This window comes from Caretta caretta, chromosome 1, assembly GCF_965140235.1.
Source record: "Caretta caretta isolate rCarCar2 chromosome 1, rCarCar1.hap1, whole genome shotgun sequence".
NCBI lineage: Eukaryota > Metazoa > Chordata > Testudines > Cheloniidae > Caretta > Caretta caretta.
In genome coordinates, this window is record NC_134206.1 from 21,043,178 (window position 1) to 21,057,625 (window position 14,448).

General features: G+C 43.9%; 1 protein-coding gene across 24 annotated transcripts in view; it reads right to left on the bottom strand.

Annotated features, from left to right (window-relative positions):
* The window catches only part of DLG2 (discs large MAGUK scaffold protein 2), a 1,511,004-nt gene that overhangs the window by 14,075 nt on the left and 1,482,481 nt on the right, over positions 1–14,448 (bottom strand). For 14 of the 24 annotated variants that reach the window (XM_048840921.2, XM_075126424.1, XM_048840889.2 and 11 more), the window contains 4 exons: positions 13,413–13,454; positions 4,391–4,441; positions 1,966–2,067; positions 760–932 (listed from right to left, as the gene is read on the bottom strand). In XM_048840921.2, coding sequence (XP_048696878.1) covers positions 760–932; positions 1,966–2,067; positions 4,391–4,441; positions 13,413–13,454 — 368 coding nt within the window. The remainder of the gene's footprint in view (positions 1–759; positions 933–1,965; positions 2,068–4,390; positions 4,442–13,412; positions 13,455–14,448) is intronic. The other 10 variants (XM_048840869.2, XM_048840940.2, XM_075126426.1 and 7 more) reach the window with 1 other exon arrangement.

The window sequence follows — 14,448 nt, forward strand, 5'->3', positions numbered from 1 at the left end:
GAGAGTCTTGCAACGGACTTCAGTGGGGGCAAGTTTAGGTTTATAATCCCCAGTCAATCTTTTCATTACATTTCTAGCTTAATTTTCCCTCTCTCTCATTACGTTTCCCCCCCATTCTGTCAAACCCAGTCCTAGCTGGCCGGGCCCCCTTCATGGCTAGGCTCTTTATTTTCAGAGCGATTCTAATACCCATAAAGCTGCAAGAAAATCATGGATTTTAATGCCGTAAGAGCAACTTGTAGCAGATACTGCAATTTATAGTTGCTGTAAATTTCAGCCCTTGGATGCTGCCACTGGGGGCAGGGACCGTCTCTCTGCAGCGGCGCATGCCCCTGCTCCCCACTGAGATGGGGAGCAACCTGGCTTGCAGTGGCAGCCCAGCTGCCCTCCTGCTGACATGGGGCCCCAGCAGCCTGGCCCAGTAGGGAGCTGCAATGCAGGGGGAGGAAGAGCCTGTGCTGTGGCTGCTGCTGCCAGTGGAGGGGAGGAAGGGGGGGAAGGGTGGCAACTCTCTCCTGGGAAATTCGGGGGCTTGGGAAGGGGCGGAGCTGCAGTTTTGGTGCGACCACAACTTTAGCAAACACACGGCCGCAACTTTTAACTGAACAAAAAGAACCCCACAACTTGTTTGCAGCCTTAAATATCCATAATTTTGAGGACACTATTTTGAAGATATTTTGTATATTTACAGCTGCCTGAAAGGCTGCAGTGGACAAAACAGGCTGTGTTGCAAGTGCAGTAAACATGGATGCAACCTACCCGTTCTGCTACGAATCTCACAGACTGCACACTAGTCCCATATAAATTATCATTGTACTGCCCAGCTTCTATAAATTTGTGCTCCTGGATATCCTTTTCCATCTGTTCCCTCGAAGTGACAAAGTGATAATCCCTCCCATCCACTTCATAGTCACGCTTCGGTCTTGTGGTGTCTGCGCAGACCAACAAAACACGGGAAAATTAGGATTTTTGTAGGCACTTTTCTCTCCAAAAAATACACTACTTAACAGAGACCATTCCTGGCCAAATTCAGATCTGGTGTAAGCAGGAGCAGCTCATAAGCGCTGCCAGTATTTCAACAAAGGACTCCCATAAAAATGTACCCCTTAGCCCACGAAAAGACCCAAGTCCTAGGGGAGAGTGAGGTCAGAGAGAGACAGGCTGAATGACTAGGAAATGCATCCAATATGTTTTCTAATGGGCGGGGAGCTTAGGAGCCAGAGCTCCCTGGGCTCCCATGCTCCCTGGGAGCCTGCATGAGCTGGCTCCCAGAGCTTCCAGGGTTCTTAGCATCTCACCTGGCGGGGGGTGGGGAGGGGGAGAGAGTCCAGGCTCCCACCAGGCACAAAGCTAGGAATCCCAGGCTCCAAGGGTGACTGGCTCCCCCTCTAGCTGACTTCCTGGGCCACCCTAGTGGGTGGGCAGATAAAGTGCTTGGCTCTCCATCTCTCTGGACTACCAAGGAGCTAGCAGCTGGTTCCCTGTCTGGCTTGCTTGCCTGGTGAGTGAGCTACCTGGCTCCATATCTTCCTGGGCTGCTCTTGGGCAGGCTGCTCAGATCTCCGGCTCTGTGGGCAGGGGGGCTGCCTGGCTCTCTGACAGGTGAGGTGGCTGGAAATTTCAATTTGGAGTCTTCCAAAATGGATTTTTACAAACATTGGTGTTCTGTGGGAAATTCTGCATTTCTGACTTTTTGTTTCCCCATTTGGAACAATTCCCTCCCCTAGAAATGTGAAATTTCCCATGGGACAGAAATTCCATTTCCTGCACAGCTTCTATGAAACACTGCATCTCAGCTGGACCTTGGCTAGGAGTTTTACATCTCAATTGCAGATTTTAAAAATTGCTTTTGAGAAATACGATTACATAAAATAAATATCGACGCTGCTTTTGCATTGTGTGCTTGACATCAAAGAACCTACGAACTGTTACAGAATTCAGGAGTAGGCAGAAAAGAGTACTTACGTGGTACACATGATCCAAACTTATCAGGGAATTCAGATATCAAATCATCATTGAGCCGATCCTTCATAGGACCCAAAATAATAACGGGTCTGGTGTAATTAACTGAGCAACAGAAAGGAAAGTGATATTCAGATGAAGACTCTAACTTTTCTTTATTCTGACAGTAACATCAAATATTTACACAGGCTCACCAAAACTGATTTATAGCTCATAGGTGTGGAGTGAAGTTTTAGAAGATTTTTAGATGCTCATTTACAGGAATAAATTTATTTTTGTTCCACATGAGAGAGGCGCTGTTTTGTACACAGGTCCTATTTCAGAGCTCTCAGATGGAGCGCACCTTTGCAGCCAATGGCCTGCTCTACTCATAGCCTGATGGTACATAATGACTATCTTTGACAAGGCGGCTCATAGATGCTATCAGATGAACCATGTCATGAGAAATGGGAAGGAGACTGAGGGCTAAATTCTCCTGTCAGTTACACACAATCCCAGTGAAATCAACAGGGGTTGCACCCATATTAGGCCTTCTCTGCACTGGCAGCAGCATGTAGGGTATGCGTAGCTACACACTGCAGTGAAAAGTGGGCTGCGTCCACACCGTGGTGTGTAGCTCCTCCTGGCAGTGAAAGGCCCTGGCAGGGGGAAGGCATCTGGGAAAATCTCCAGCAGTGTGGAGCTGCCAGAGCCGTTCTCTGTAGCAGGGAGTCAGCAGAACAGTACACTGCTACAAATAGCAATGTAGAGGGATCAGGCAGGTCTTTACTCACTTAAGCAGTGCCTCATTGTTCCCACTACTATTTATACCTGTGCTAGGGGGTGTGCAGCGTATGTTCTTGACATGTCACCATAAGGTGTGTGCAGTACAGATGTACCATACAGACAAGGCTTTAGCCCTATGGTTTTATAATCACAGCAGCGTACCTACAGACTGGCATTGTGCAGGATAACCTGCCATGGGTAGAGGCTTACACTGTGAGGGAAACAACACTCTCAGCTTTGTGGTGAAGCTGAGAAAATGCACAAACACTCAATATCATATTCAATAACCATAGCTGCATCGGTGCCGCCGTAGTGCTTCTGGTGAAGATGCCCAAAGCCAACGGGACAGCGCTTTCCCGTCAGATTAGTAACTCCTGCCTCCATGAGAGGCAGTAGCTATATCGAAGGGAGAAGCTCTCCTGCTGACATAGCCTGTCCACACTGGCACTTTAGGTCGGTGTAATTTACGTCGCTCCGGGGTATGGATTATTCACACCCCTAAGCAATGTAAATTATACCAAAGTAATTTGTAATGTAGACATAGGCTAAATATATTTATTAGTGGACGCCACCCACCAGCCCTGGGGCCAGAATACATGACCTGCTGTTGACACAACAAATGGAAGGTGGGGAGACTAAGCCCTAGGCCCCATTGGGTTGTTTGTTGTGTCAAAAGCAGGCCATGTAGACTTTGGAAAAGAAACTGCAGAGAGGAGCTAGCTGGAGACAGAAGCCAGCAGAGAGGCTGCAAAAAGCAGCTGAAACAGGGACTGAAGGACACCAATGAGGGCATCTGTTTGCTTCCTGCAGTCTGTACTCTGAATGGTCTCCCCGCTGTGGTGACTAGGTGTTTGCTCCAGCCCCTCCTGCCTTCTGACTCATGGTCACCAGCCCCTTCCCCTCTACTTTATCTTTCCCTCTAGCTAATCCCCTCCCAAAAAATCTCACCAAAAGGATTTAAGAAAGAAGCCAAGCACCAACATGACATCTGCTGCCACTGCATTGTTCACTGTTTGCCTATTCGCAAAAAGAAAAGGAGTACTTGTAGCACCTTAGAGACTAACCAATTTATTTGAGCATGAGCTTTCGTGAGCTACAGCTCACTTCATCAGATGTATACCGTGGAAACTGCAGCAGACTTTATATATACACAGAGAATATGAAACAATACCTCCTCCCACCCCACTGTCCTGCTGGTAATAGCTTATCTAAAGTGATCATCAGGTGGGCCATTTCCAGCACAAATCCAGGTTTTCTCACCCTCCACCCCCCCACACAAAGGTGGGAGGAGGTATTGTTTCATATTCTCTGTGTATATATAAAGTCTGCTGCAGTTTCCACGGTATACATCTGATGAAGTGAGCTGTAGCTCACGAAAGCTCATGCTCAAATAAATTGTTTAGTCTCTAAGGTGCCACAAGTCCTCCTTTTCTTTTTGCGAATACAGACTAACACAGCTGTTCCTCTGAAACCTGTTTGCCTATTGTATCCCTTTCCCTACACTCTGTCTGGCTTGTTTATTTAGATGCGTACGCTCTTTGGGGCAAGGACGGTCTCTTATTCTGTGTTTGAACAGAGCCTAGCCCAACAGGGCCCAGTTCTCAGCTGGCCCCTTGGCATGATAAATAATAACAGCAATAACAAAACAGCAGGTGAAACTTACTTTCCTGTCTTGTGACAGGTTCATAGGATAGGATGCAGTCTTCCAGTCCCCCTGATAAGAGAAAAAAGAAAATAAATGAAAGCTGACAAGCAGCACGTCACATATTAAAGATTTATGAATTGCTCCATACAGAAGTCAGATAAGAGTCAGTATTCCTCTCCTGCATTGCTGTAACCTGAACCCTTCCAAAGTCCCTTGCAATTTCACAGCAGCTTTTCTCAGCATTTGCTTAACTAGTCAATATACAACCGGGTTGTAGATGTGACAATGAAGCTTCTTTTATAGATTCATTAGCAATGGCTGTTCATGGGACTAGGGCAGGAAGTCAACAGATAATTTGTTGCATGGCAGCTTATTACAAAGCCTCCTTAAATCCCACTGGAAGAATTTGCCCCTTTGTTATAGTCCTTTTATGCTGCTGCAGGGTATGCTCCAGGTCTTGCTAATTTACTGGAAGGCCACATCAGCCCCACAGTAGCCCACAATAGGAGAGCACAAAACTGGCTGATAGCCATCTGAGCCCCCTCTCCTGCTGGGCGGAGCGTTTTATGTTGCACCTCGCAGAGAAGCAGCACAAAAATCTCTCCCCTCGTGTTGATATATTTGGGTCATTACAACTAGATTTGGTCACACAAACCAAACTGTGGCTGGTTAGGCTAACATGTGGTGTCATCACTAGGGACAGTTCGCATTTTGGCACAATCACTCCTGATTATGTGTAATCCCCATACATTCAGGGCCAGATTATACTTGGCCCTGTATCTATCTAGCTGAGGTATTTCTATGACCTCCCCTATTACCACAGCATCTGAGAACCTTGCCCTCCTCACACACCTTCCTGTGAGATAGGGCATTGCTATCATCTCCACTTAACAGCTGGGGAACAGAGGCACAGAATGGCCAAGTGACGTGACCAACGTCACGTAAAAAGTCTGTGGACTAGAGGCTGGGACTCAGACTACGCAGGCTGGCACCCTAACTGCTGCGCCCTTCCTCTCAAGAGGGGACAGAAAACCCCTGAATCTCTAAGTGCCAGGCACAGTCCCACCTTTTCCTCTCCATGGCCCCAGTCCAGCAAAGCCGTGAAACATGTGCTTAAATTTGAGGCAAACTTCATTTTAGTCCCAAAGTTACCACTACTCTACACAAATTTAGTACCCGCCTCACTTTTACGGTGGAAAATTGTGTAAATCAGAAATACGAAACTGAGATTATAGAGAGAGGTAGTTACACTAGCCAAAGGAATCCCATGACTACGTCAATTTCCTGCATGAATAATTTGTGTTCCCCTCTCATTTTGGGTCTTTGTCATACATTCTATCTACGTTTGGGCCTTGGCAGGCTGAGAGGCATAGTTTGGGCTGGGGGAGTTTAAATGATGATTTTTCAATTGGTTTATTGCCTAGCTATGACACAGCATTCACTTCCTGATCTAACAGGGATTTAGTTTCATAAAACAAATCAGAGACCAGTTTAGAAATGGGCTAATCGTGGATTTGAAAAGAACTATTGATTTAACCAAAGAGGCATGCCTTCATTTCATCTGCCTGCACTCAAGGGGGCCTGCATTGCCTTCCATTATGTTGCATCAACAAATACAGGCAAGCTTGTGCCTGTGACAAGGAGAATTTTAGGAAAAAAACAAACCCATTTTGACACTTGGTTTTTTAAAGTCTCTGAGGTGTCTCTAGACCCTAAGCTCCGCTACAGCCTAATGCTCATTTTGGGTATCGAATTATAACCAACGAAAATAAGCAGCTGCAGGTTTTATTGTCCATTTCACCCAGGGACTAGCAGCCATGTGTACGCATCATAAAACTGCTACTGTCATCCTTGGTGGTGGTATCAGCAGAGGATGGAGTGGGCTCTGGAGAAAAACAACCCTATCGTCTCATAGTGACCCCTGATGTGACATTCTGGCCAAACTCAAGTTAACGGCAAAATTCATCTTGAATTCAGTGGAGCCAGGATTTCATCCATTGACTCAGGAAGGTACTTGGGCATCTGAGCAGTCCCTTTGAAGTCAATAGGACTACCCAGGTGCCTTCAGCATGGCGCCTTCCTGAACTGGGGCCAGAGATAGGTTCCTCAAGATCAGGGCTGAAGGCCACTGGGCATGTCAGTTGGGAAGTTGACCCCACAGCAGGCACATTACATGAGAATTAAATTCCTTAAAAGTTGGGTGGGGGGGCAAAATATCACATTAATCTTGTAGTTCTTCAAGGACGGATGTGCACTTCAATTGTAACCAGATGGTAGCTTGTGATAATACATAATCAATCAGTACTAAGGGACTCTGAATTTGTCTTTAAAGTATTTAACATAACAAAGAGCTATGGAATGAATCAATAATGGAAACACTATAAACTTGCAATGGCTTTCAGATGTGATACATTGAGTGAAATTCAGTAGGGCAGAGGGCTTTATTTACCATTTAACTAAGCCACATCACCCACATTAACGGCATGGCATCTTTTACTGGCCCTAGTCTTATGGAACAGTCTTAAATAATTTAATAGAAAATGACAACCTTTCTGTAGGTTTTCAGAACCATCCCTTATACATTAAGACAGAATTATATCCCTGCTATAGAATTCTAGAGGATGGTTTAAATAAAAATCAACAGAAAGGATCTCATTCTCTGTTAAACTAATTGTCATAGAATCCAATTAAATTTCTCAAGAACCCTATTGTTTCGATCACTTACATTCTATAGGAGTTTTCTACTAAGGTGTGCACTGTGGTGAATTACATCCATTAAGAATAAAAAATAAGTGAAGAATAGACCTGGATGTTGCAACCCCCAAGGAGGACACAAATAGATTTCAGGGAATTGCCACCACCTGCCCTTTGTTTATGGGCAAATGGCAGGTGGGTCACCAAAACATTTTTCTGTTATAACTTGCAGTCACAGAATGAAAACCACAACCACTGGTTTAATGGACTGTGCATGGGAGAGCTATAAAGGGAATCTACTAACAAGAAGGCAGATTGTGTCCATTAAATAATAATTAAGTAGTATTAAGCAGAGAATCACAAATATAATTTAGCTTAAAAAACACAGTTCATAAAAAGTGCTGGATTGACAGTAGTGGGGTCCCTCTACTTATCATTTTATTACTACACCTGTAGAAAACACAGAGATGGGCCAAAACTGGAACCTATTATTTGCACCCTTTCTAATTTTTGAACCTGTCCCTGGAGATTTGGTTCCAAACTAGATCCAAAAATGGGGGAGGGCCAGTTATCTTGATCGGGTCCATTTTAGTAACTATACAAATTACTTGAGTTATACTCACATGGTTTACGGTATCTGCAGAAACCCATTATAGCCTCTTAATTCATAGTTTTGTTTTATTTATACAGTCTGCTTCAGGTAGGCACTATCCACCTCCAACCAAAAATCCCTTCCATGGTGTCTGTATTTACATAATAGTACAATGCTTGTATTCAGATTATGACATTTTTCTATCGCGGCAGTTACAAAAAAGTTGGGCTTAGGGATAAAACATGATCCATTTTGAGATATCCACAGCTATTTGAGAATTAATGTAAGATTTACAAGTAATCTGTGACTATTACACATGTGGTGCAGTTCATGGTGATATTTATTAACAAACTTCAATAGCAGGACAAAGCAAACTGTGCTGGGGATAACATTATAGTGGCCCTCTGTGTGGGTAGGTATCAGTCTGAGTGGGGTAATCCTTAACAACTAGGCTCACCTGATAACCAAACAGAACAAAAATACTTTAACCTTTTTTACCTCTAGAAGGCTCAAAATTTTAATTATGGCCTTGGTTACATACAGAGGGTAAACTATGGTCCTTAATGATCTTCCTCATGTGCATGAATTTTTCTTTTTCTTCCTCCCTCCCCAAGTTTTAGTCAAGTATTGCCTACTTAGTTAATTAGTGAAATTATGCAATTAGGCTAAATAGATTTAGTAAAAGCATGTGCAATTTCTGGTGGCTGCTGTAAAAACCTTTATCGAATTGTGTATAAAAGAGGTATTAAAATTCATAGCCATTTTAAATTCTTCTTTTGGAAAAAAAAAGAGATTAGTCTACATCTGCAATGAGCTCCTCTAAACTTGGTTTGAAAAAATCGAGTCATAGGGCTCCTAAAACACACGTGAAACTTTGAAATTGTGTTTGATTAGATAATTCAAAAATAGCTTGATGGATACTAATTACAGTAATAACTTGCTTCTAGACCAGGTCTTTAAATGCCATATTACTGCTCAGAGGTTGACTTCTATTTTGTAAAATGGACCCAATTCTACTCTCAAATGTTAAATCAATGGGACTAGTAAGTAACTGAGGACAATTGGTCCTCACACCTTTTTATTAGAGTTCCAGTTATGTTATATAAGCTTTTGCAAAAGAGTTAATAATATTCTCTCTATGGACCAAGGTAATTGCAAGGCTGGTCAAAAATTTTCTGTTTCATGCTGTTTTTTGACAGAAAATTGGGTTTTTGCTTACATGACTTTGTGTGTGAAATGCTCCTGCTTTCCATAGAAAATTTCAATTTTGTTGTCAGAAAAACCAAACACCCACAAATTAAATACTTTTGCTGAAAACTAAAATATTTTGGTATTCCAATTTTCCACAGAAACAAATATCATTTTTGACTGCCTCTATTAATCACACTAAAGGGTACCGCCTGGACACCATTAAGAAGACTTCATTGCCAAACTTTCACAATTGCATAGATGATTTGGAATGGGTTTTAAGAGTGACCAAGTAATAAAAGGTTTTGAACACTAGCCATGAACAGTGTCTTTTCACTGATTACTCCTCATTAGAAGAAAAAGTAAGAAAAATGTTACGCAATAGCCAGAATCCTACTAGAAAAATGCAGAACAGCATGACTCAGATTGTGGAGATGATTTGTCTTGTCTGATGGGGAAAAATGTGAAAATCTTGCAGGAACTCCACTCCTCCCCCATGTACTTGCCACTCACTTCTTTTTCTAAATATCACAGTTTCCTTAATCTCTCAGTTTTCTATACAGCGTGTGACAGGCTGATTGTGTCTGGAAGGTAGAATGTGGTGGGGTAGACCTCCCCCTTTCTGTTTCATTCGATTGGATAACAGTAGGGAATGGGTGTGCTACAACATTTGCAACACAAACAGCAATGCAGCGCCATTGCGCTCTCCAGCAATTTTCGATGTGCTCCCCATATATTTACAGTTTTCAGCTCTGCTTCCCACCCCCCTTAGCAGTTTCATTTTACCAGCTGGCAACGTAAAGCCAGACAAGTTGGCATGTCAGCACTTATCTCACTGCATATTAGTGAAGTAACTTGCACATCCTGTCTGATCATACAAACATTTGGCTTCTCAGATTCCCCATCTAAATCAAATGGCAGTCCTGTTGAGGAGCTTGTTTACAACAGAGTTGGCTCCAAATGCAGCTCAAGCAAAGTTCTAGTGATGGGGCTGTGTCCCCCAAGTATCCAGACTCCAGTGGCAAGAACAGAATTATTCATTGTGTGAGACCTTTTGTCCACTGGGAATTTGCTTTTCCCCTCAGCCAGCTTCTAGTTTTTTCTTTTCATTTAAAAAAAACATAGTAGGCAGGGAGGAGTGTGCCGGTAGGACTGAACATTTCATAGTTTAGACCATAGGTAACATTTTCAGACGTGCCTGTGTGAATGAAGAGCCAACCCCCTGGATCTTCTATGAGATCTCACTCACTCAGATGCCTTTGAAAATTCTACCCTCTGTCATTTTGCTTTCAAATGGCATCTAGATTTCTTCTTTATCCCCAGCAGACTCCTATTTCTCCTCTATACCCTCCTTCGTTTCTCCTCATGAGTCTCAGCCTTCTGAAAATCAGGCCCCTTATGGTATTATAAATTGGGCTCCCCAAATCACCCCAAATGGATATTTTCCCGGATTTCTTATGCTTTTCTATGGTTTGGGCCCTTGACTAGAGGACAGCTTGACTTGGCAATTTAAGGTAACTGGATTTGGTATCGAAGAAGGGGAAGGGCTGCTGCTAAAGACCAAGAGTGGCAATGGCCTGATAGATTACCCTCATTCCAGGTAATCTGTGCCATAAGGGATGGTCCTCTGCCTCCTACCAGTGTTGAAGGTTCTAGAGCCTCTGCATATGAGCTGCTCTACGGTGTGTCCTGAGGGTGTCTGGTTAAATCTGAACTGGAGTTCTTCAGACTGATGGTTGCTCTGGAAGCCTTGGAGCTGTGAAGAGACTGTGTTAACTACATCTGAGGCCATGGCAAGCCTGGGCTGCATAGGAATCTCATGGCTAAACTACAGGACAGCATTTCAAATCAGAGGAAGATAAGCATTTGTATGCACTAGGAGCCCTGGCCCTGGACAACCAGGCAGTCCCTTCAAGGAACATGTAGATATCACGGTCACTGGTACCTTATGCACAGTTATTATTTAGCAACAAGTAGATTTGGCTTTTTGCAGTGTCCGGGAAACCCCCATTTATCTCTATTTTAAATGTTTCCCAGTTGTGTTCTGCACCTGTGCCATTTTGGGGATTGGCCTCATTTGGCTGCTGGATGGTGGGAAATTAGGGCTCCTTCCACCTGAATCTGATGACTACTTCCCACTGCACAACAAAAGACACTTGGGGCAGGCTTCTGTGCACCAGCACACGAGGTCAGAAGCACAGAGTGAAATAACACCACTAAAGTTCCCGTGAAAGGCTATATTTGTCTCTGGCCACCCTGCCTCGATGATGTGGGCAGTGAGTCATTGGCACTGTGTCCTGTATGTGCCCCTCCCCGCGCCTGCTTGTGGTTAGTCTGTGTCTCAGTAGCCATAATTTACTCAGAGGGTGTTTGCTGAAGGCAGCTGAGGAGTGGGGAAGGAAGAAACTTTTGGTGTCAGTGGAGGGACTCGAGAGCCAGGTAGGAATAGACTGAATGAGACCCAGAAGAAAGTCTCCATGGGAGTGTGCTATGTTGGTTTGCCCTTGCCATTGAGCATTTGTATGCCAGTCAGGCTGCAGCAGACCCGCCAATGTGACCATCTGTGTGGGTCATTTCCAAAGTTTGGGTGTCAAAGCTGCTGGCCACCCAGGGCTGCGTGGCCATGTACCCAGCTGCAGATGTTAGTGAATTATTAGCATGTGCAAATTGGCCCTATGGGCACAGCCCATTTCTCTTGGCAGGACTGCTTCATCTACTGCTTGATAGCAAAGCCGATCCCACAGAGGGCTGAGAACACTCCCCTTGTCACCACAGTTGTGGGAAGACCTGCCCTGAACCCCCTGTTATCTGGGGTGGCCCCAGCCAACACTATGCAGTTTGGATACCTTCAGGGCAAGATGGGTCCTACCCACCTCACCCAGGACAGAGGGGAATTGTAACTTTGCAGAGAACACCTGCATGGCTCCTGCCTCCTTCTCCCCATTAACCATCCCACACCCTGCCTGCCCCTCTCTTTCACCCCTAAACCTGCACTTATGACAAGCAGCTACATAACCCACATCAAGTGAGCTAGTTACCCTGGCCCATGAGGCAATTTTGGAAATAGATTTTGTGCGCCAGCCCCTGAAGCCACATCTACAATCCAGTCCATTTGCACACATCTACTTTCTGTACATACACACTCAACCTGTTCAGCCACCCATCTGGAAGCCCCATGTACTCTCTCACTTGCACTCTGGAATAAGCACATGAATGGGTATTTGCACCCATGCAAATCATGGAAAATTTAGCCTTAACGAACTTGCCCAAGGTTATACAGAAAGTCTGGGACAGAAGATGGAAAAGAAGCTGGGCCTCTTGACTCCCAGCCTTGTGCCTTGATCACAAGACCATCAATCCTTCCCCAACAGAGGACACAGCAAATATTAAGCTGGATTTAAAGGAGATCTTCTGCAGTTTCAATGTGCCGACAATTTTCTTGTAGCTCTGGCAATTGCTTTCCAGGGAATCATTTTCACTACAGGAAAATAAAAACTAGTCTTTCATTTCTGAATGGTGTAAAAAAATCTACTTTGCTGAAACAAAGCAGTGTTTATTAACAGTAACTGCCTGCTACACACTATATCAAGACAAGTAACTGTGTGGTTTGAAACCAATGGTAACCTTAATGCATACAGGTACTTAACCCAAGACAAGTGCTCTGTGACTGGTGAACAACTGCATACACTAAGCAAACAGCTTGATGCAATCAAATAAACAGATTGATATTTGGAGAGTAACCTAGTTTTTTTGGTTATCTTTTCTCATACAGACAATCGTGTCACATTTTAATTACTCATTTTGTGCTTTTCTCACCACTTTTTGAAAAATGTTTGAAATATTCAGGCAATGTTAAGTGTCATTAATACATTTCAGTATCATTAATTGACGCAAACAATCCCCATTAAGGTCTTGATCCTGCAATCTGATTCATGCAAATGGACTCCATGCCCGTAGCGGTCCATCTCTGTGGCTCAAATTGCATGATCGTGGCCTCAATTTGTAAGGAATGTTTGAGATTCGGGGTAAAGTTTCCAAAGGCCTAAGGCCCACCCTACTTTTCTGAAGGTGCAGTCTGCACTTAAGAGATTGGCACCCTGGCAGAGAACTTGCACCTTGACTCCTTTCTTTGCCACTCAGGTGCTAGTGCAAATTGCAAGTGCACAAGGGAGGCCGGGCTTTTGCGAATTTGGCTCTTGTGGAGTAGTTTTCCTTTTAAAAGAGGCATTTCATCAAGAAATGCCATGATTATGCTGAGCCATCCCTGCTGAGACTTTACCCAATAGTACCCAAGAAATCTAAATTTTCGTAAACCTTCCCAAAGTCAGTTTGGTTTCATTTCCTAGAAAGCGTTCAAATTAACAAAACTCATGCTCATTAGCTGCATAAGGGATACCATTTCTCTTTTTACAGTTTCGTTCCCGAAATATGGTTAGAAATTTGCATTTCAAGCCATTTGCTCCAATAATAATCTTTTTTTGAAGTTAAAAAGAGCAGCAAGGAGAGAAAAACAAAACAAAACAAGCAATGCAACGTAAAGAGCCCCAAACGAAAGCAATAACTTACTGTAGCTACTTTCGCTATCGCTGGCATTAGAGGAAACATGTTCTGCAAGAACAGTACAGCAAATTAAAGAATATAACCAAGCACCGCGAAGCAGCTAGAACTTAAAAGATCTGCCACATTCATGCAAAGGTGAGTGTTCAGAGTGGAAGTAAAATCAGTGCAGCAGCTCCATCTGAAAAGCTCAGATAACTCATACCAGGAAGATGAAAGCTTTATCTCTTGGTATATCAAGAAGGGGGCTACACACCTGTGGCTAGTAATGTCTCTGGCAGTGGCACGTCTGCCCCTTGATGAATTGTATAAAGGGGCAGTGACATCCCAAACATCTCTACGCCGAAATACACGGCAGTCCATTCATACTTCCCAAGACTTATAGGCTAATTATGCAAAGACCTGGGTGTTTCGGCAGATTATTATTAATTATGAATAATGTGTACAATTAATGCATAGGAACCATTCTCATTACAGTTAGAGCTCTTCTTCCACCCTTTGTACCGATCATTAGTCATTGTGCAAGGTATCTTAGTCAGGGTTTGCCAATCAATGGGTTTTACCATATGTTTTATTTTTATTTATGTAAAGCACACCATAAAGCAATAATACCAGTTATGAAAATAACAGGGCTTGTCAGAACCTTTTTCAGACAGTACTGGCAGTTACCAAGATTAATGCCCTCAAGATTTGGGCTGGGGGAGGGAGGGAGGATCTTTGTCAGAAGCAGCCTGGATGCAGCCATAGGAACATAGGAGTTACCATCAGGATGCTGACCTGCGGTTCAACTAGTCAAGTATCCTGTCTCCAGTACTGGCTCCTTCAGAGAAAAGTGTAAGAAACCCCATAACAATACCCACTCCCCCTGGGGACCTCAACACTGTCTTCCAGAAATATCTTGCCTGCCTGGACCAAGGGGAAGGAAACTGTGTTTGGAAGGGTTAGGAGTGGGACTGAGAGGGGTGGTTTATGAAGGGGCAGTTGGCAGGACTAATGTTTTTTTCCTTTGTGCTTTTGGAGTGAGCCCACCAACCAGGTAGCTCTG